The following is a 20,644-nucleotide window of genomic DNA, read 5'->3' as shown; positions in this document are numbered from 1 at the left end:
CGGCTGTATCTCTCTTCAATTAGGCGCCGGTCCGTGAGCCAATCAGGAGCCTCAGCTGCCGGTCCGCGAGCTCAGATTTGCTCACAGACCAGCACTGAATTGTAGAGACACCGCCGCTGGAGACAAGACAAGTGTGTGCGCGCCAGGCAACAGTCGCCAGGAGCCGGCCAAGCAGCATGCGGTGGATTGGCCACCGCTGCCCTATGGCATCAAGTGACCTGTTTTCACAATCAAATTTTCTTGATCACCGTAAAATGTACAGTTTTAATCAGATTTAAACTTACATTACAGGAGTTGTAATAAAACATATTTAATTTAAAACTGGAGACATTATATAGTGCACCAAAAACAAAACAAAAAACAAACAAACCACCCAACCCTTTACAAAAATCTTTTTCTACCTCCATTTATAAGAGATGGAAAACAGCAGCCCAATAAGGATAGAGAAAACAGGTGAGGAGTGCATGCTTTTTCTTATCTCTGTTCCCACCCGCCACCACCTTGTGCAGCCATCAGCATCCTGCACATACTGTCAAGACTGATATTGCAAAGGTTTATTACATGACTGTAAAGCATATAGTGGTTTGAAAAGAAAAATGTGCAGATATTCCGTCATGTGACCTATTACACCCACCAGAGAGACAATCATTCCCCACTGCCCATTGTGCAAGCACTTGCTTACCAACAGACATGTCCTTGGAAGCAGTGTTACTATGCGGAGACTGAGATCTCCCAGCAAAGCTACGAAGAAGCTTTAAATACTGACAACATTACCATTTATCTTTGTAAAAGTCCTCAAAGTGATTTTACCCGAGATGTTTGACATTTTATTTCCTACTGCTATATAATCTCTCAGCTACAGAAATACAGCTAAATCAATACACTTTAAAGTTTGTTGTATAACATTGTCAGAAAGCAAAAAAAACTTATTCTGTAGCATCCAATCCGATGTTATTCGCTTTGATTGGTATAATGCAGAGGTGGGCAAACTGTGGCACTCCAGATGCTGTAGAACTACAACTCCCAGCAAGCCACGCCAATTTTGCCATCAGGTAATGCTAAAACTGGGATGTATAGTCCTACACTAGCCGGAGTGCTACAGGATGCCTATCCCCGATATATTGCATAGACCAATAAGAGATTGTACTTGCTAGGGTAAATGATGCACAGTACAACACATAACAGACTAATGAAGCTAAGAGCTCCCTATGTATCCCACTGCAATCACCACTATGTATAATTTCTGCACAAAAATGTACTAAAGTACACTGATATATATATATATATATATATATATATATATTACACACATTTATACACACTATATATTATCTATCAGTAAAGGGAAATTATTTCAGTATGATGTTCTAAGTTGGCATAGTTGCATAATGTTACAATACTGTGTTCTAATTAGACAATTTTATTAATTACACACTAGCAATTGCCTTATAGGAAAGTCCTGCTAATATAGGCTGATCATACTAGCCCTTTAAAACTGGGACACTCATGAATTACACAGGTTCTGTGGCTGGCTAACTTCAAGCCTGCATGTCACCTGGTTTTAATCACCCACAGAACCTGTGTAATTCATGAGCGTCCCAGTTTAAAGGGATAATAGGGTCAGCCTAGGCCTAATAACATCCACATACATACGGTTTCATGTTCTCACATTATATTTACATTTGGCATGCAGCTAAACACAATCTATTCTTCTTTGACATCAGCCACTTCTAAGTTTTTGGGTCAAATGTCTGTCTGGCATAGGAGATGGGCTGGATTCTGCCCCTTACATATTAAGCTTTCATGTGAATAATTTGAGAACTAGTTCATACAATGGACAAACATACAGAACAATCAATCCCAGTCTAGGAGCGGAGGGGAGTAAATGAGAACATGAAGAGTTGGCAGATTGTTGTATAGTAAAGGCAATGTTATAGTGCCGAGTTAAGGTGCATACACAATAGGCGACTCACTCCAGGAGCGTTATCGCCTAGTGTCCACTTCCGAGCCGGGAGTTGTGGGCATACACACTGTGTGATACCGCTAGCTATATTTCACAGCGACGTCATGCCGTGACCGGCCTGAACATGCATCATCTGACAATATCATAATATTGAGTTGCATGCATAGCAGATGGAGGGAGTCTTTAGCGAGCCCCGTGACCGCGCATCGGCCATCGTCTGCGGCATACATACTATACTGGGCAATAGATTATAAGCGATATCGTTAAGGAGGGTAAAAATTAGCGTTATCGCTAATTATATCACCTAGTGTGTATGAGCCTTCCCTCTCCTTGCCCATGGAAAAGCAATTTTACATAATCCTCATTGAAAATCATATATACAGGTCCTCTGACAGTCACTCCTGCTGCTCGGGTGCAGTTGATTGACAACTGACAAATGAGGCAGAAAATAAAACAAAAAGAAACACTTGCATGTCTGTTTACAAGACAAGTAACAAAACATATTTAACATTAAACATATTTAATAAACTCTTCTCTAATAACCCTATAATTAATTTCACAAGATGTGACCTTATTATTAAGATCGCTTTCTGCCATTATTATTTTTTTTTACATAAAAATATAAAAGAACAATTACGTATTCTATATAAAACACACAGTATTTTTTTTTGTAAAATACATAGAAAAGAAAAGGTGAGAAGAATTAAAGGCCTCTCTGAAGCACGATAGTAAGTCTATACACAAGTAGCGATTCTGGGGTGGTTTAGTCACTCCACTAGAAGATCAAATTTCTCTGCCTCTTCAAACTCGGCGTTCATCGTCGCAGCCCAGTCATCCAGGTCAGATTTCTAGGAAAGGAAAAAGAGAAAATAAACCCACCTTAGCGTATTTTTTTGTGACTTCATTTTATTGGGCAGTGCACTTGTATTAAGTCAGTGGCTTACATTTCTAGGCATTAAGGACATGCAACATACGACACTGATGAATTAAGTCAGCATTGTGTAATTTATTATGGCACTAGCACAGGCTGTGGAGCCATGGATCTCTAAGCAGGCATACACCTTTCACGGATTACTGTACACAAACTCATTATGCATTTAAAAAGTACAATGTGGTACAATGCAGTTTGTGTGTCGTACCATGGCCTTTTTAGTTTAAAGCATACACATGCCGACATGTACAGGGCAGCAAACAGCTCATTATAGGGGGAAGGTGAGCTAGGCCTAGTTATGCACCCTGATGCAACACAAGATTATGTGCAGCACAAGTACAGGAGACTCCGGGGGTGGACAAGGTGCATGAAGGGACAATACCCGCTCAGTGGGGGCTGCAGAGATTTTTCTCACTGCAAAAAGGATAAATGCACACCCTCGAACGTGAGAGAAACCAGGACTACGCTGGTCTGATTAACCTCCAGGCACACCTTAAATGGGTTCACATTTTTTCTCCAGTAACAAACCCCTTTTTCAATGTCCCCTTACTCATGCCATTACGGAGGGCAAAACAAGCAGGAGTAAAAGTGAGAAGCTGGAACGGAGTAATGGGGGTGGTGCTATAGCAGGAGGCATTCTGTAGGGCATGTAGTGTCTTTCCACCAAGCACTTTTCCAGCAACAGACTACTTTTACAGGGACAATCCCAAAGTCTGGGATGGAGGGGTGTTTGTGTTACACAGAAAGTGAGCAGACAGATGCATTTACCCAAGTAGACCACTTATGTAACATGGTCAGCTTAGTCTGTGTGTGCTTTCCCTCCCCTTCAGACTGTACGTTCCCATCAGCAGGTCACTCTTACCTTGTGTGCTTTCCCTCCCCTCACATCATCTCCTCCCCCCTGCCAGCACCAAACCATAGGCTTCTGCCACCATGCTGAAAAGGTGGGTGTTATCAATGCAGATGCAGCAAGGTTTATAAGCCATGTCCTGCTATGTCCTGTACTGCAAGTGACATTTTTCTCATTTTATTCATACGGTTTCCGTACTCTGTAAGGCGCTGTGTACCCCGCATTGACACAACTCTGGTCCATTAGTGGAATACAAGATCAGTGACTTCTCGCTTTCAAATACAGATGCTATTCAGTAAATGGGCTAAAACCCCATCAGGTGAGCACAGTAATGTAAATATCGTCCAACACTTCAAATTAAGTGCTGATTTTGAGCTTTATTCAGGATCTAATTAGGAGTACATTTCCGTAATGTCAAATTATTTTAAGAGCTTACGTCAGACTTCGGTCTGCGCTGGGGACTCAGGGAGGTTGCTACAGTATCTGTTTGGCTTTAGACTTTATCCACCTGAGGGCCTGTGATCTGACTTACATCCACACAAGGAGGAATGTTTGCCATCCTGTGGTGTGCTGCCTTTACTGATCACACAGATTTATAGTGACCTATGGTCAGACAGTGTGCATTTGGCTATTCAAAGAGGGGCAATGTCAGAATAGTCACAGCAGTTAGTTCAGGTTGATGACCTGTAGTAAATTCCATGACGTCACTGACTTAAACAGTAGTCTTGTCATCTTTCATCTCTAACAGTCCTGCAATGGAATGTTACATTAACCTGAATTCTTTATTTTCATGATTCAAACATTTTTAGAGGTTTCATTGCTCTTTTACCTCTTTACTGTGAAGGGTATGTGCTGCAGATGTACCTTATTCTACCTTTCCCTCAAATACCAGCTGACCAGCATTTCTGTTGGGTACCACTAGGTTAGTGGTTCTTAAACTCAGTCCTCAATGGCCCCCCACAGTTCATGTTTTCCATTTCCATTACTCACGGACACATTTTAAAAGATCCACAGGTGCAGCTAAGTATGCCACTTGTGATTCTGTGAGGAGACCTGGAAAATGTAAAATGTTGGGGTTCCTTGAGGACAGAGTTTGGGAACCACTGTACTAGGTGAATGAACACATGGTATTACATGGTCCAGTCACAACCACAAAAACCATAAATCATTCATCACTGTTGACTAATTATCTGTTTAACACTTGCAATAATATATACTTTACATGCAGCAAGAACATGTATAAGTATAGAAGGAAAGCAAAGTGCAATTTTATAATCAGATCTTCAGCGCGATTAGTTATCTATTACGCAAACATTTTCCAAACTTAAGGTGGGTACACACTAGGCGATGTGCTCGTTGAGCAACATCGCCTAGTATTTCCCCTCCTGAGCCGGCGCATATACACTGTGCGATATCACTAATGATATCGCACAGTGACGTCATGCCGCGGCTGGCCGGAGCATGCAGTTTTGGATGAAGAGTCCAAATTGAGCTGCATGCACGACTGACATTGAGGATAGTTAACGACCCGCGGGGCCGCACACTGCTCGGCGGCATACAAATTGGGCGATATAGTAAATGACGTTGCTCATGAAGGGTCAAAATGAGCAACATCGTTTACTTTATCGCTAAGTGATGCACAAAGGGAAATCACAGATCCTGTGTGTTTATCATACAAAAAAGGGGGTAACTGAATCAACCAGAAGAAATAAAAAAATTGCCACAAAATGGGAATTTACAGCGATTTTCTACCACAATAATGGATTGCGGATAGTATGTAGGGCTCAACTGTGTGTGGCATAGTATGTAGGGCTCAACTGTGTGTGGCATAGTATGTAGGGCTCAACTGTGTGTGGCATAGTATGTAGGGCTCAACTGTGTGTGGCATAGTATGAATGGGGGCTTAACTATATCTGGCAAAATAAGAATAAGGGGCCCTGTGTTGTGGCATATTAAGAATAGGGCACGAAGCAGGATGTCATGGCTGAGGGGCAGTGAAAGAGCATGTGTGGTGGCATATAGGAGTTCAGATATTTTAGTTGGGGAGGATTGTCTGGCTCCTGGAATTTAGAATAAAGTATTGAACTCTGATGTAAGGTGTGGTGTCCTCAGTATGTGTCCCAAAGCTGAAGGTTTGTGTCCTAAAGGGACACGGGACACTCTTGGGTACAGTGTGTAGTGATAGCAGCTTAGGCACTTTATATGTGCCGGCAAACATTAAAGCTCGAGTCCCAATGAGTGAAGCCTCACCCCCTCTGCAAAATATTGGCGCGTCGCTGTGTGTGTACGGTCGGCCGACCGCCCGTACACATGCTGCGACGGCTGGCGGTGATTAACAGCTGAACTGGGCGGGCATGTGTAACGCCCACCCAGTTCATGACGTCAGACCCCGACGCATCGGCCAGTGTGTATGCTCAACACACTGCCCGATCCGTCCATAGATATATCTGCCGATCAATTGATCGGCAGATATATCTTCCAGTGTGTAACCCCCTAAGGCTTGTACAGTGTACGACTAATAATCTCATGCCAAGTACAGAAAACACGCTATAATCATGGATATTGAAAGGCATACACACAACTTCCCCTACCATTGTAATTTTTTAATATGCAAGCATCAGGTCCCACCCTTGAAGAAACCCCATGTTGTTATCCCCACAGTTCCCCATTATTCCTAACAAATAACGGTTAATAATTATTCTTACCTTAATTTGTAAGAGTTTAGGTTTCCTTCTCTTCTGTTTGACCAGGGTCACCCCAGGAATATTATGATCCAGTTCTTCCACTGAGAGTTTTATTATTGTTCCACTTGTGCTTTCATTATTTGTATGTTTAGTCTCAGACAAATTTTTCAGTGTCCATATTTCCTCTTGTGCTTCAGAGCTGAGAAGTTTATTAAACCCAAATAGTGACTTCCGGCCTGTTTTTGGGACTAGGTGTGGGGTGGAAGTATCCGATGAATCATCATTTCTGGTGGGACTGTATAGAAGAGAGCTTCCATTCAATGACATCTCTAATCGGCTATAGGAACGCCGCACTTTCTGAGACATCACTTTTTCTCTGTCATCGAAGGTAGGTGACTGCGGGATGTTCAGCGGAATAGGAGACAGGATGTCTATTTTGGAGGGAGAGCACTTGCTAGTTTCTCTTTTAGTGACAACCTGGGACTTCTCATGTACTGCATTCTCTTTTCCCGAGTTTGGGGAAACCTGAAGAGACCGTTGAGATAAAAAGGCCGTTAACGTAAGCTTCACTTAATATTGTAGCTATATTCAAGTATTCAAATGAGTCTCAAGGAAAAATATACAGAACTAATGGCTAAAATGTGTTTTACACTATTTTTTCAGTTTCTAAAACACTAAAGTAATTAGATTTTAACAATTACTTTCAGAATCTGAAAACAATATATTCTTAAAGCATTTTCTGCACAGGTGAACCTCAGACGGTTGTAACATAAGAACAGTTCAAGTAAAAGCTGAAATGCCGTAAAGCACAGCGCGGTCAGATATCAAACTCTAAGGGGATTAAATACTCTTCTCTGATTTTATTGGGGAACACAGGTACCATGAAAATATGGAGACTCCATTGGAATATGGCGCATTAAATATCTGCAAGTGGTTTAAGTACATCCCTCTATTATATACCCAACTTGCAGGGAACGCAGTTATTTTCTAACTAAGCCTAACAAGATAAAATTAGAGGATAGAGAAACTTCACTCATTGAAAATAAAAGAAACAAAAACAAACCGGAACATTACCAACCTTAGTGAATAGAACTAGAGCAAACAAAAACAAAAAAAATAGACACCCAATGATTTTAAGTGTAACAATTGATCTTCCAATGTGAGACCTTCAGTGGTTAATCCAGGTAGATGTGAGTAGGGTGCTGTGAACCATTCTCACTGCAAACTCGCACTGTGAATTACATTTTAAACTCCAAATTCGCATTGATTTTCTAGATAAAATTTGCATTTATTTGTGCGCACCCTCCTGTGCAGGTGAAAAGGCAGGGAAATCTTTATTTTAAAAAGGTATAATAGTGGAGACACAGGGCCTTATTCAGAGATGGATGCAGATTGTTGCATATGCAGCCAGATCTGCGTCCATCTCCTCACATGCTGGGAGCAGCCCAGCATGTTCGCTGACGCATCGGAAATTAAATTCTTTATTTGAGCGGCTGCGTGACGTGGGGCAGCTGCCCCAAAAACTTTTTCTCCTAGTCCGTAGAGGATGCTGGGGACTCCGTAATGACCATGGGGTATAGACGGGCTCCGCAGGAGACATGGGCACTCTAAAGACTTTAGGACAGAATGGGTGTGCACTGGCTCCTCCCTCTATGCCCCTCCTCCAGACTTCAGTTAGAGAAACTGTGCCCAGAGGAGACGGACAGTACGAGGAAAGGATTTTTGTTAATATAAGGGCAAGATTCATACCAGCCCACACCATTCACACCCTATAACCTGGAATATACGTAACCAGTTAACAGTATGAACAAAACAGTATCAACCAACGACTGATCTTAACTGTAACATAACCCTTATGTAAGCAACAACTATATACAAGTCTTGCAGAATTTTGTCCGCACTGGGGACGGGCGCCCAGCATCCTCTACGGACTAGGAGAAAAAGATTAACCGGTAGGTTTAAAATCTTATTTTCTTACGTCCTAGAGGATGCTGGGGACTCCCTAAGGACCATGGGGATTATACCAAAGCTCCAAACCGGGCGGGAGAGTGCGGATGACTCTGCAGCACCGATTGAGCAAACATGAGGTCCTCATCAGCCAGGGTATCAAACTTGTAGAATTTTGCAAAAGTGTTTGAACCCGACCAAGTAGCCGCTCGGCAAAGCTGTAAAGCCGAGACGCCTCGGGCAGCCGCCCAAGAAGAGCCCACCTTCCTAGTGGAATGGGCCTTTACCGAATTTGGTACCGGCAATCCAGCCGTAGAATGAGCCTGCTGAATCGTGTTACAGATCCAGCGAGCAATAGTCTGCTTAGAAGCAGGAGCGCCAACCTTGTTGGCCGCATACAGGACAAACAGAGCTTCTGTTTTCCTAATCCGAGCCGTCCTGGCTACGTAAATTTTTAAGGCCCTGACTACATCACAGGATTTGGAATCCTCCAAGTCTCCCGTAGCCACAAGCACCACAATAGGTTGGTTCATATGAAACGATGACACCACCTTAGGTAAAAATTGAGGACGAGTCCTCAACTCTGCTCTATCCACATGGAAAATGAGATAGGGGCTCTTATGAAACAAGGCCGCCAATTCGGACACCCGCCTTGCAGATGCCAAGGCCAACATGACCACCCTCCAAGTGAGAAACTTTAATTCAACAGGTCCTCCCTGAGAGAAAGAGGCGAAGGATCTTCTGTGAGCAGTTCCTGAAGATCTGAATACCAGGCCCTTCGAGGCCAATCTGGAACAATGAGTATTGTCTGCACTCTTTTTCGTCTTATGATTCTCAATATTTTTGAGATGAGAGGAAGAGGAGGGAACACATAGACTGAAACGCCCATGGTGTCACCAAGGCTTCCACCGCTACTGCCTGAGGGTCCCTTGACCTGGCACAATACCTCCGAAGCTTCTTGTTAAGGCGTGATGCCATTATGTCTATTTGAGGAAGTCCCCAAAGACTTGTTATTTCTGCAAAAACTTCTTGATGAAGTCCCCACATCCTGGATGGAGATCGTGTCTGCTGAGGAAGTCTGCTTCCCAACTGTCCACTCCCGGAATGAATACTGCTGACCGAGCGCTTACGTGATTTTCTGCCCAGCGCAAAATCCTGGTGGCTTCCGCCATTGCCACTCTGCTCCTTGTCCCGCCTTGGCGGTTTACATGAGCCACAGCTGTGACATTGCCTGATTGAATCAGAACCGGTAGGTCGCGAAGAATATTCTTCGCTTGTCGTAGGCCGTTGTATATGGCCCTCAATTCCAGTATGTTGATGTGTAGCAAGCCTCCTGGCTTGACCACAGTCCCTGAAAATTCCTTCCTTGTGTGACTGCTCCCCATCCTCGGAGGCTCGCGTCCGTGGTCACCAGAACCCAGTCCTGAATGCCGAACCTGCGACCCTCTAGAAGGTGAGCACTCTGCAGCCACCACAGGAGAGACACCGTGGCCCTGGGGGACAGGGTTATTTTCTGATGAATTTGAAGATGGGACCCGGACCACTTGTCCGGAAGGTCCCACTGAAAAGTCCTCGCATGAAACCTGCTGAAGGGGATCGCCTCGTAGGTCGCCACCATTTTCCCCAGTACTCGAGTGCATTGATGGACTGACACTTTTTTTTCGGTTTTAACAGGTCTCCGACCATGTTCAGGAGTTCCTGGGCTTTTTCCATCGGGAGTAAAACCCTCTTTTGTTCTGTGTCCAGAATCATGCCTAAGAAAGACAGCCGAGTCGTTGGAACCAACTGTGACTTTGGTAGATTTAGAATCCAGCCATGTTGCTGTAGTACTCAGCGAGAGCGACACGCTTTTCTGCAACTGTTCCTTTGATCTCGCTTTTATCAGGAGATCGTCCAAGTACGGGATAATTGTGACTCCTTGCCTGCGCAGGAGCACCATCATTTCCGCCATTACATTGGTGAACACCCTCGGGGCCGTCGAAAGCCCAAATGGCAACGTCTGAAACTGGTAATGACAGTCATGTACAGCGAATCTCAGGTATGCCTGATGAGGAGGATATATGGGTACGTGAAGGTATGCATCCTTTATGTCTAGTGACACCATAAAATCCCCCCCTTCCAGGCTGGAGATAACTGCCCTGAGCGATTTCATCTTGAACTTGTACCTTTTAAGTACAGGTTCAGGGATTTTAAATTTATAATCGGTCTAACCGAGCCATCCGGTTTCAGGACCACAAATAGGGTTGAATAGTACCCTTTTCCCTGATGCATTAGGGGAACCTTGATAATCACTTGCTGTTGACACAGCTTTTGAATTGCAGCTAAAACTATCTCCCTCTCTGGGGGAGAAACTGGTAAAGCCGATTTGAAGAATCGGCGAGGAGGCACGTCTTCGAATTCCAGCTTGTAGCCTTGGGATACTATTTCCCTCGCCCAAGGATCCACGTCCGACTGACCCCAGACGTGGCTGAAGAGTCGAAGACGTGCCCCCACCGGTGCGGACTCCCTCAGTGGAGCCCCAGCGTCATGTGGTGGATTTAGTAGAAGCCGGGGAGGACTTCTGTTCCTGGGAACTGGCCGTAGCAGGCATTATTTTCCCTCTACCCTTACCTCTGGCGAGGAAGGAAGAGCCCCGACCTCTTCTGGACTTATGCGACCGAAAGGACTGCATCTGATACTGTGGTGTTTTCTTTTGCTGTGGGGGAACATAAGGAAAAAAAAAAGTAGATTTACCCGCGGTAGCTGTGGAAACCAGGTCCGCGAGACCTTCCCTAAATACAACCTCACCTTTGTAAGGTAAAACTTCCATATGCCTCTTTGAGTCGGCATCACCCGTCCATTGGCGGGTCCACAGTGCTCGCCTAGCCGAGATCGCCATGGCGTTGGCCCTTGAACCTAGTAGCCCGACGTCTCTCTGAGCATCTCTCATATATAAAATTGCGTCTTTGATGTGACCTAAGGTCAACAAAATGGTATCCCTCTCTAGGGTATCAATATCAGCTGACAAGGTATCTGTCCAAGCTGCTACCGCGCTACAAACCCAAGCCGATGCTATTGCCGGTCTGAGCAAAGTACCCGTATGTGTATTGGAGACGGTAGCGCCACCTTCTTGGATAAGAGCGTTAAAGCCTTGTCCACCCTGGGCAAGGATTCCCACCATACCCTGTACTGTGCAGGGAAAGGATACGCCATAAGAATTCTTTTGGGAATCTGCAGTCTTTTGTCTGGAGTTTTCCAAGCTTTTTCAAATAATGCGTTCAGCTCATGAGATGGGGGAAATGTTACCTCAGGTTTCTTTTCCTTAAACATGTGTACCCTCGTGTCAGGGACAGAAGGGTCAGCTGTGATATGCAAAACATCTTTTATAATCATATAATGAATACTTTTGGCCACCCTTGGGTGTAACCCTTGCATCATCGTAGTCGACACTGGAGTCAGAATCCGTGTCGGTGTCAGTATCTGCTATTTGGGATAGGGGACGTTTTTGAGACCCTGAAGGGCCCTGTGACACAGTTAAAGCCATGGATTGACTCACTGCTTTTTCCCTGGATCCTGCTTTGTCCAATCTCTTATGTAATAAAGTCACATTTGCATTTAAAACATTCCACATGTCCAACCAATCAGGTGTCTGAGTTGCCGACAGAGACACCACAATCATCTGCTCCACCTCCTCCTTAGATGAGCCTTCCGCTTCAGACATGCCGACACACACGTACCGACACCCCCACACACTCAGGGATATATCTATATGGAGACAGTTCCCCCAATAAGGCCCTTTGGAGAGACAGAGAGAGTGTATGCCAGCACACACCCAGCGCCACCGGACTGGAATAAAATCCCAGTAGTACAGCGCTTTTATAGAAAATATATATACGAATTTACTTACCGATAATTCTATTTCTCGTAGTCCGTAGTGGATGCTGGGAACTCCGTAAGGACCATGGGGAATAGCGGCTCCGCAGGAGACTGGGCACAAAAGTAAAGCTTTAGGACTACCTGGTGTGCACTGGCTCCTCCCCCTATGACCCTCCTCCAAGCCTCAGTTAGGATACTGTGCCCGGACGAGCGTACACAATAAGGAAGGATTCTGAATCCCGGGTAAGACTCATACCAGCCACACCAATCACACCGTACAACTTGTGATCTGAACCCAGTTAACAGCATGATAAACAGAGGAGCCTCTGGAAAGATGGCTCACAACAACAATAACCCGATTTAGTTAACAATAACTATGTACAAGTATTGCAGACAATCCGCACTTGGGATGGGCGCCCAGCATCCACTACGGACTACGAGAAATAGAATTATCGGTAAGTAAATTCTTATTTTCTCTGACGTCCTAGTGGATGCTGGGAACTCCGTAAGGACCATGGGGATTATACCAAAGCTCCCAAACGGGCGGGAGAGTGCGGATGACTCTGCAGCACCGAATGAGAGAACTCCAGGTCCTCCTCAGCCAGAGTATCAAATTTGTAGAATTTAGCAAACGTGTTTGCCCCTGACCAAGTAGCTGCTCGGCAAAGTTGTAAAGCCGAGACCCCTCGGGCAGCCGCCCAAGATGAGCCCCCTTCCTTGTGGAATGGGCTTTTACAGATTTTGGCTGTGGCAGGCCTGCCACAGAATGTGCAAGCTGAATTGTACTACAAATCCAACGAGTAATAGTCTGCTTAGAAGCAGGAGCACCCAGCTTGTTGGGTGCATACAGGATAAACAGGGAGTCAGATTTTCTGACTCCAGCCGTCCTGGAAACATATTTTCAGGGCCCTGACAACGTCCAGCAACTTGGAGTCCTCCAAGTCCCTAGTAGCCGCAGGTACCACAATAGGCTGGTTCAGGTGAAACGCTGAAACCACCTTAGGGAGAAATTGTGGACGAGTCCTCAATTCTGCCCTGTCCGTATGAAAAAACAGGTAAGGGCTTTTATAAGATAAAGCCGCCAATTCTGACACGCGCCTGGCCGAAGCCAGGGCCAACAGCATGACCACTTTCCATGTGAGATATTTCAAATCCACAGATTTAAGCGGTTCAAACCAATGTGATTTTAGGAACCCCAAAACTACATTGAGATCCCAAGGTGCCACTGGAGGCACAAAAGGAGGCTGTATATGCAGCACCCCCTTGACAACGTCTGAAACTTCAGGAACTGAAGCCAGTTCTTTCTGGAAGAAAATCGACAGGGCCGAAATCTGAACCTTAATGGATCCTAATTTTAGGCCCATAGACACTCCTGTTTGCAGGAAATGCAGGAATCGACCCAGTTGAAATTCCTCCGTTGGGGCCTTCCTGGCCTCGCACCACGCAACATATTTCCGCCAAATGCGTTGATAATGCTTTGCGGTCACATCCTTCCTGGCTTTGATCAGGGTAGGAATGACTTCTTCCGGAATGCCTTTTTCCTTCAGGATCCGGCGTTCAAACGCCATGCCGTCAAACGCAGCCGCGGTAAGTCTTGGAACAGACAGGGTCCTTGCTGGAGCAGGTCCCTTCTTAGAGGTAGAGGCCACGGGTCCTCTGTGAGCATCTCTTGAAGTTCCGGGTACCAAGTCCTTCTTGGCCAATCCGGAGCCACGAGTATAGTTCTTACTCCTCTCCGTCTTATAATTCTCAGTACCTTGGGTATGAGAGGCAGAGGAGGGAAACACATACACTGACTGGTACACCCATGGTGTTACCAGAGCGTCCACAGCTATTGCCTGAGGGTCCCTTGACCTGGCGCAATATCTGTCCAATTTTTTGTTGAGGCGGGACGCCATCATGTCCACCTTTGGTTTTTCCCAACGGTTTACAATCATGTGGAAGACTTCTGGGTGAAGTCCCCACTCTCCCGGGTGGAGGTCGTGCCTGCTGAGGAAGTCTGCTTCCCAGTTGTCCACTCCCGGAATGAACACTGCTGACAGTGCTATCACATGATTTTCCGCCCAGCGAAGAATCCTTGCAGCTTCTGCCATTGCCCTCCTGCTTCTTGTGCCGCCCTGTCTGTTCACGTGGGCGACTGCCGTGATGTTGTCCGACTAGATCAGCACCGGCTGACCTTGAAGCAGAGGTCTTGCTTGGCTTAGGGCATTGTAAATGGCCCTCAGCTCCAGGATATTTATGTGAAGTGATGTCTCCAGGCTTGACCACAAGCCCTGGAAATTTCTTCCCTGTGTGACTGCTCCCCAGCCTCGCAGGCTGGCATCCGTGGTCACCAGGACCCAGTCCTGAATGCCGAATCTGCGGCCCTCTAGAAGATGAGCACTCTGCAACCACCACAGGAGAGACACCCTTGTCTTTGGTGACAGGGTTATCCGCTGATGCATCTGAAGATGCGATCCGGACCATTTGTCCAGCAGGTCCCACTGGAAAGTTCTTGCGTGGAATCTGCCGAAAGGGATTGCTTCGTAGGAAGCCACCATTTTTCCCAGGACCCTTGTGCATTGATGCACTGACACTTGGCCTGGTTTTAGGAGGTTTCTGACTAGTTCGGATAACTCCCTGGCTTTCTCCTCCGGGAGAAACACCTTTTTCTGGACTGTGTCCAGGATCATCCCTAGGAATAGAAGACGTGTCGTCGGGATCAGCTGCGATTTTGGAATATTGAGAATCCAACCGTGCTGCCGCAACACTACTTGAGATAGTGCTACCCCGACTACCAATTGTTCCCTGGATCTTGCCCTTATCAGGAGATCGTCCAAGTACGGGATAACTAAAACTCCTTTCCTTCGAAGGAGTATCATCATTTCGGCCATTACCTTGGTAAAGACCCGGGGTGCCGTGGACAAACCAAACGGCAGCGTCTGAAACGGATAGTGACAGTTCTGTACCACAAACCTGAGGTATCCTTGGTGAGAAGGGTAAATTGGGACATGGAGGTAAGCCTCCTTGATGTCCAAAGACACCATATAATCCCCTTCTTCCAAGTTCGCAATCACCGCTCTGAGTGACTCCATCTTGAATTTGAACCTGTGTATGTAAGTGTTCAAGGATTTCAGATTTAAAATAGGTCTCACCGAGCCGTCCGGCTTCGGTACCACAAACAGCGGGGAATAATACCTCTGTCCCTGTTGCAGGAGGGGTATCTTGATTATCACCTGCTGGGAATACAGCTTGTGAATGGCTTCCAATACCGCCTCCCTGTCGGAGGGAGACGTCGGTAAAGCAGACTTTAGGGGAGTCCCTGAGTCCGCTTGTAAAGCCCAAGCGTCATGCTGAGGACTTGGCAGAAACGGGAGAGGGCTTCTGTTCCTGGGAACTGGCTGTTTGCTGCAGCCTTTTTCCTCTCCCTCTGCCACGGGGCAGAAATGAGGAGCCTTTTGCCCGCTTGCCCTTATGGGGCCGAAAGGACTGCGCCTGATAATACGGCGTCTTCTTATGTTGAGAGGCTACCTGGGGTAAAAATGTGGATTTCCCAGCAGTTGCCGTGGCCACCAGGTCTGATAGACCTACCCCAAATAACGCCTCCCCTTTGTAAGGCAATACTTCCATATGCCTTTTGGAATCAGCATCACCTGACCACTGCCTCGTCCATAACCCTCTTCTGGCAGAAATGGACAGCGCACTTACCCTTGATGCCAGTCGGCAAATATCCCTCTGTGCATCCCGCATATATAGAAATGCATCTTTCAAATGCTCTATAGTCAGTAATATACTGTCCCTATCCAGGGTATCAATATTGTCAGTCAGGGAAACCGACCAAGCCACCCCAGCACTGCACATCCAGGCTGAGGCGATTGCTGGTCGCAGTATAACACCCGTGTGAGTGTATATACATTTTAGGATATTCTCCTGCTTTCTGTCAGCAGGTTCCTTAAGGGCGGCCCTATCAGGAGACGGTAGTGCCACCTGTTTTGACAAACGTGTGAGCGCTTTATCCACCTTAGGGGGTGTTTCCCAACGTGCCCTATCCTCTGGCGGGAAGGGGTATGATGCTAATAACCTTTTAGGAATTATCAGTTTTTTATCAGGGGAAACCCACGCTTCATCACACACTTCATTTAATTCCTCAGATGCAGGAAAAACTACAGGCAGTTTTTTCTCACCAAACATAATACCCTTTTTAGTGGTACTTGTATTATCAGAAATATGTAAAACATTTTTCATAGCATCAATCATGTAACGTGTGGCCCTATTGGAAGTCACATTCATCTCTTCATCGTCGACACTGGAGTCAGTATCCGTGTCGGTGTCTGTATCTGCCATCTGAGGTAACGGGCGTTTTAGAGCCCCTGATGGCTTTTGAGACGCCTAGACAGGCACGAGCTGAGTAGCCGGCTGTCTCATGTCATCAACCGTCTTTTGTAAAGAGCTGACACTGTCACGTAATTCTTCCATAAGCTCAGCCACTCAGGTGTCGACTCCCTAGGGGGTGACATCTCCATTACAGGCAATTGCTCCGCCTCCACACCATTTTCCTCCTCATACATGTCGACACAATCGTACCGACACACAGCATACACACAGGGAATGCTCTGATAGAGGACAGGACCCCACTAGCCCTTTGGGGAGACAGAGGGAGAGTATGCCAGCACACACCAGAGCGCTATATATATACAGGGATAACCTTATAGAAGTGTTTTTCCCCTTATAGCTGCTGTTTTATTTATACTGCGCCTAATTAGTGCCCCCCTCTCTTGTTTTACCCTTTTCTGTAGTGCAGGACTGCAGGGGAGAGTCAGGGAGACGTCCTTCCAGCGAAGCTGTGAGGGAAAATGGCGCCCGTGTGCTGAGGAGATAGGCTCCGCCCCCTTCTCGGCGGACTTTTCTCCCGCTTTTTGCTGTATTCTGGCAGGGGTTAAAATACATCCATATAGCCCTGGGGGTTATATGTGATGTATTTTCGCCAGCCAAGGTGTTTCTATTGCTGCTCAGGGCGCCCCCCCCCCCAGCGCCCTGCACCCTCAGTGACCGGAGTGTGAAGTGTGCCTGAGGAGCAATGGCGCACAGCTGCAGTGCTGTGCGCTACCTTGGTGAAGACTGATGTCTTCTGCCGCCGATTTTCCGGACCTCTTCTTGCTCTGTAAGGGGGCCGGCGGCGCGGCTCTGGGACCGGACTCCGAGGCTGGGCCTGTGTTCGGTCCCTCTGGAGCCAATGGTGTCCAGTAGCCAAGAAGCCCAAGCTGGCTGCAATCAGGCAGGTTCGCTTCTTCTCCCCTTAGTCCCTCGATGCAGTGAGCCTGTTGCCAGCAGGTCTCACTGAAAATAAAAACCTAAAACTAAACTTTTACTAAGAAACTCAGGAGAGCCTCCTAGAATGCACCCTTCTCGGCCGGGCACAAAAATCTAACTGAGGCTTGGAGGAGGGTCATAGGGGGAGGAGCCAGTGCACACCAGGTAGTCCTTAAGCTTTACTTTTGTGCCCAGTCTCCTGCGGAGCCGCTATTCCCCATGGTCCTTACGGAGTTCCCAGCATCCACTAGGACGTCAGAGAAAATATATATATATATATATATATATATATATATATATATACACATATATATATATACATATACATATATATACATATATATATACACATATATATATATATATATATATATATATATATATATACACATATACACACACACACACACACACACATACACACAGAATGTCCACGAAGTGGGGATGCACTCTCACTGTGAAGAAATGATTAAATTTTGAGCAGTTGAATATCACCGTAGTTTAATGTCGACGTTTCGGCCTGTTAACAGGCCTTTCTCAAGACCGGTGAAACAGCAGATCAAATGTTGAATTGCATTGACAGAAAAAACAATCTGTAGGAACAATGATTATAGTTAAAATCACATGCCTCACCGGTCCCTGGGAGACCCACACCGAAATAGAAAAAAGATATATATATATCTAATACCAATACAAGTTGGTGCACACTATGCCATGTAATCACCCATGTGTATATCCTCCACCTGGTGGATAATAGGTGACCCATACCTGTCACGCCTCATCCTTCGCCTGGTTACATGCGATATCAAAACAACACCATGCTAGCGAACAACAGACAATCCACTGTACATCACACTGTAATAATAACAAAGGTATAGAACCTAGTTATAAACCACACCACATAATGTGAGAGCATTTGTGACTCTCATACAAATAACCTGGGGAGCAGTGAAAATTACCTATTGTATAGTATATAGTCAATGTTGTCCCTGGATGCAGTCACATCTGTTGATATTAAAAGTGCTGCAAAGGGAAGAAGTCCAGTATCAACATCAGATAAAAACAACCAGTAAAACATAACACAACTCGGAAAACAAAGCATAAAGCCAGTAACTCACACAGGGCTGGAGGCGTCTTGCTTGTGACTGCATAACCCTCCTAACCCCAGAGTGCATTTAAATACCGCGCTCACCGGAAGTGACGCAACTCACAGTGTAGTATACCACAATAACGTCCTCATGTTACGGGACACATACAAGCTACACCTATAGGCGAATACCCATAAAGGCCACAATGTACCTGCACAGGGAATCCACTAAGCGACCCCCCAGTCGTGTCCTTCGCCGCCGACGCTGGACCCGCACATCATTGGCCGGAGGCGGCGCCATGATGCGTTCCACTGCGGCGGAAGTGACTCACATGCTGCGTTCCACAGCGGCGGAAGTGTCATAGCCTGTTAGTATTTGAATACATTGAACACTATAATGAACATCACTTATTAAACTACGGTGATATTCAACTGCTCAAAATTGAATCATTTCTTCACAGCGAGAGTGCATCCCCACTTCGTGGACATTCTGTGTATATAGTGGACCTCATGGTCTGTTGGAAGCACCCGCCCACTTGACTTCCTTGGAGGATGTGAGTGCAGGAGCACCATTGGAGAGAGAGATAGATAGATAGATAGATAGATAGATAGATAGATATATATATCTATATATATTTATTTTATGAAAGGAAATTGACGCCCAAAGGTAATTTTAACCTATAAATACAGGGAACCCAGTGGGTTTCACAATTAACATTGGTTTTAAAATATAAACATGAACTGTTCTTTCATAAAAAATGTATTAAAATGTACAGAAGCAATGAAGCAAGTCCATCATATTACACAGACAAAATGATGCAATTTCTCTTTGAATACTCCATCTTTGAAGTTGATAGAGGAATATCGGCAACTTAGTGCAGTATCTTTAATCTTCCTCGTATACTATTCAGAGATAACATCAAATATAACAATCCAACGCGTTTCGTCTAGTAACTAGACTTCATCAGGGGTATGTCTTTTGGTATTAACATTTATCAAAATGTGATCAATCAGAATGGACACTCAGGATTTTTCAAAGAATAACTTCAAAACATCAAGAAGGAGACTGCCGAAGCTTCAAGCCAGTCTCATATATTCGATTGATCAGAATTCAGCTATTTCCTATGTTTCTAACTTTCAAAAGGAAGGTGAAAACAGCAAGATCCTGCCAAAAATGGACCTCATGTGTCAAACACAAACGTGAAATACAGATACGGATAAGCTGTCCATACAGATTCACACAGGAAAATTTTTTCCAAACAGACAGCCAGTGGTACTCCAGTGTCCTTGCAATATACATATACACACACACACACACACACACACACACTTCACTGCGCCAATTACATGTGCCCCCCCGCCCCCCCTCCTCTTTTATGCCCTCTGTAACAGTGTTCAGCAGGGGAGAGTCCGGGGAGCCAGCTTCTGCAGTGTGCTGTGGAGAAAATGGCGCTGGTTAGTGCTGGAAGGATCCAGACCCGCCCCCTCACCGGCGGGCTTCGGTCCCGCTCAAATTATTTATACTGGCGGGGGTTTATTAATATACTGCCTCTGCAGTATCTATTTTATATGCCAGTGTTCCTTGACGTTAATAATACTGCCCAGGGCGCCCCCCCTGCGCCCTGCATCCGTACAGTGCCTGTTGTGTGTGATCTGTGTGGGAGCAATGGTGCGCAGCGTTACCTCAGTGAAGATCATGAAGTCTTCTTTCTTCTCATACTCACCCAGCTTCTATCTTCCGGCTCTGTGAGGAGGACGGCGGCTCCGGAACGAACGGCGAGGGCGAGACCTGCGTCCTGACTCCCTCTGGAGCTAATGGTGTCCAGTAGCCTAAGAAGCAGAGCCTACCATTTAAGTAGGTCTGCTTCTCTCCCCCCTCAGTCCCACGATGCAGGGAGCCTGTTGCCAGCAGTGCTCCCTGAAAATAAAAAACCTAACAAAAGTCTTTTTCAGAGAAACTCAGGAGAGCTCCCCTGCAGTGCATCCAGTCGCCTATGGGCACAGGATCTAACGGAGGTCTGGAGGAGGGGCATAGAGG

At 45.9% G+C, this 20,644-nt stretch overlaps 1 protein-coding gene across 3 annotated transcripts in view; it reads right to left on the bottom strand.

The window, feature by feature from the left end:
* Positions 1-417: 417 nt before the first annotated feature.
* Positions 418-20,644, bottom strand: part of CDCA5 (cell division cycle associated 5) — a 74,264-nt gene continuing 54,037 nt past the window's right edge. For all 3 annotated transcript variants that reach the window (XM_063944822.1, XM_063944820.1, XM_063944821.1), the window contains 2 exons: positions 6,450-6,953; positions 418-2,811 (listed from right to left, as the gene is read on the bottom strand). In XM_063944822.1, coding sequence (XP_063800892.1) covers positions 2,731-2,811; positions 6,450-6,953 — 585 coding nt within the window. In that variant the 3' untranslated portion in view covers positions 418-2,730. The remainder of the gene's footprint in view (positions 2,812-6,449; positions 6,954-20,644) is intronic.

Source organism: Pseudophryne corroboree, chromosome 11, assembly GCF_028390025.1.
Source record: "Pseudophryne corroboree isolate aPseCor3 chromosome 11, aPseCor3.hap2, whole genome shotgun sequence".
Lineage (NCBI taxonomy): Eukaryota > Metazoa > Chordata > Amphibia > Anura > Myobatrachidae > Pseudophryne > Pseudophryne corroboree.
The sequence above is the reverse complement of the archived record's forward strand: the minus strand, read 5'-3'. Positions and strand labels throughout refer to the sequence as shown.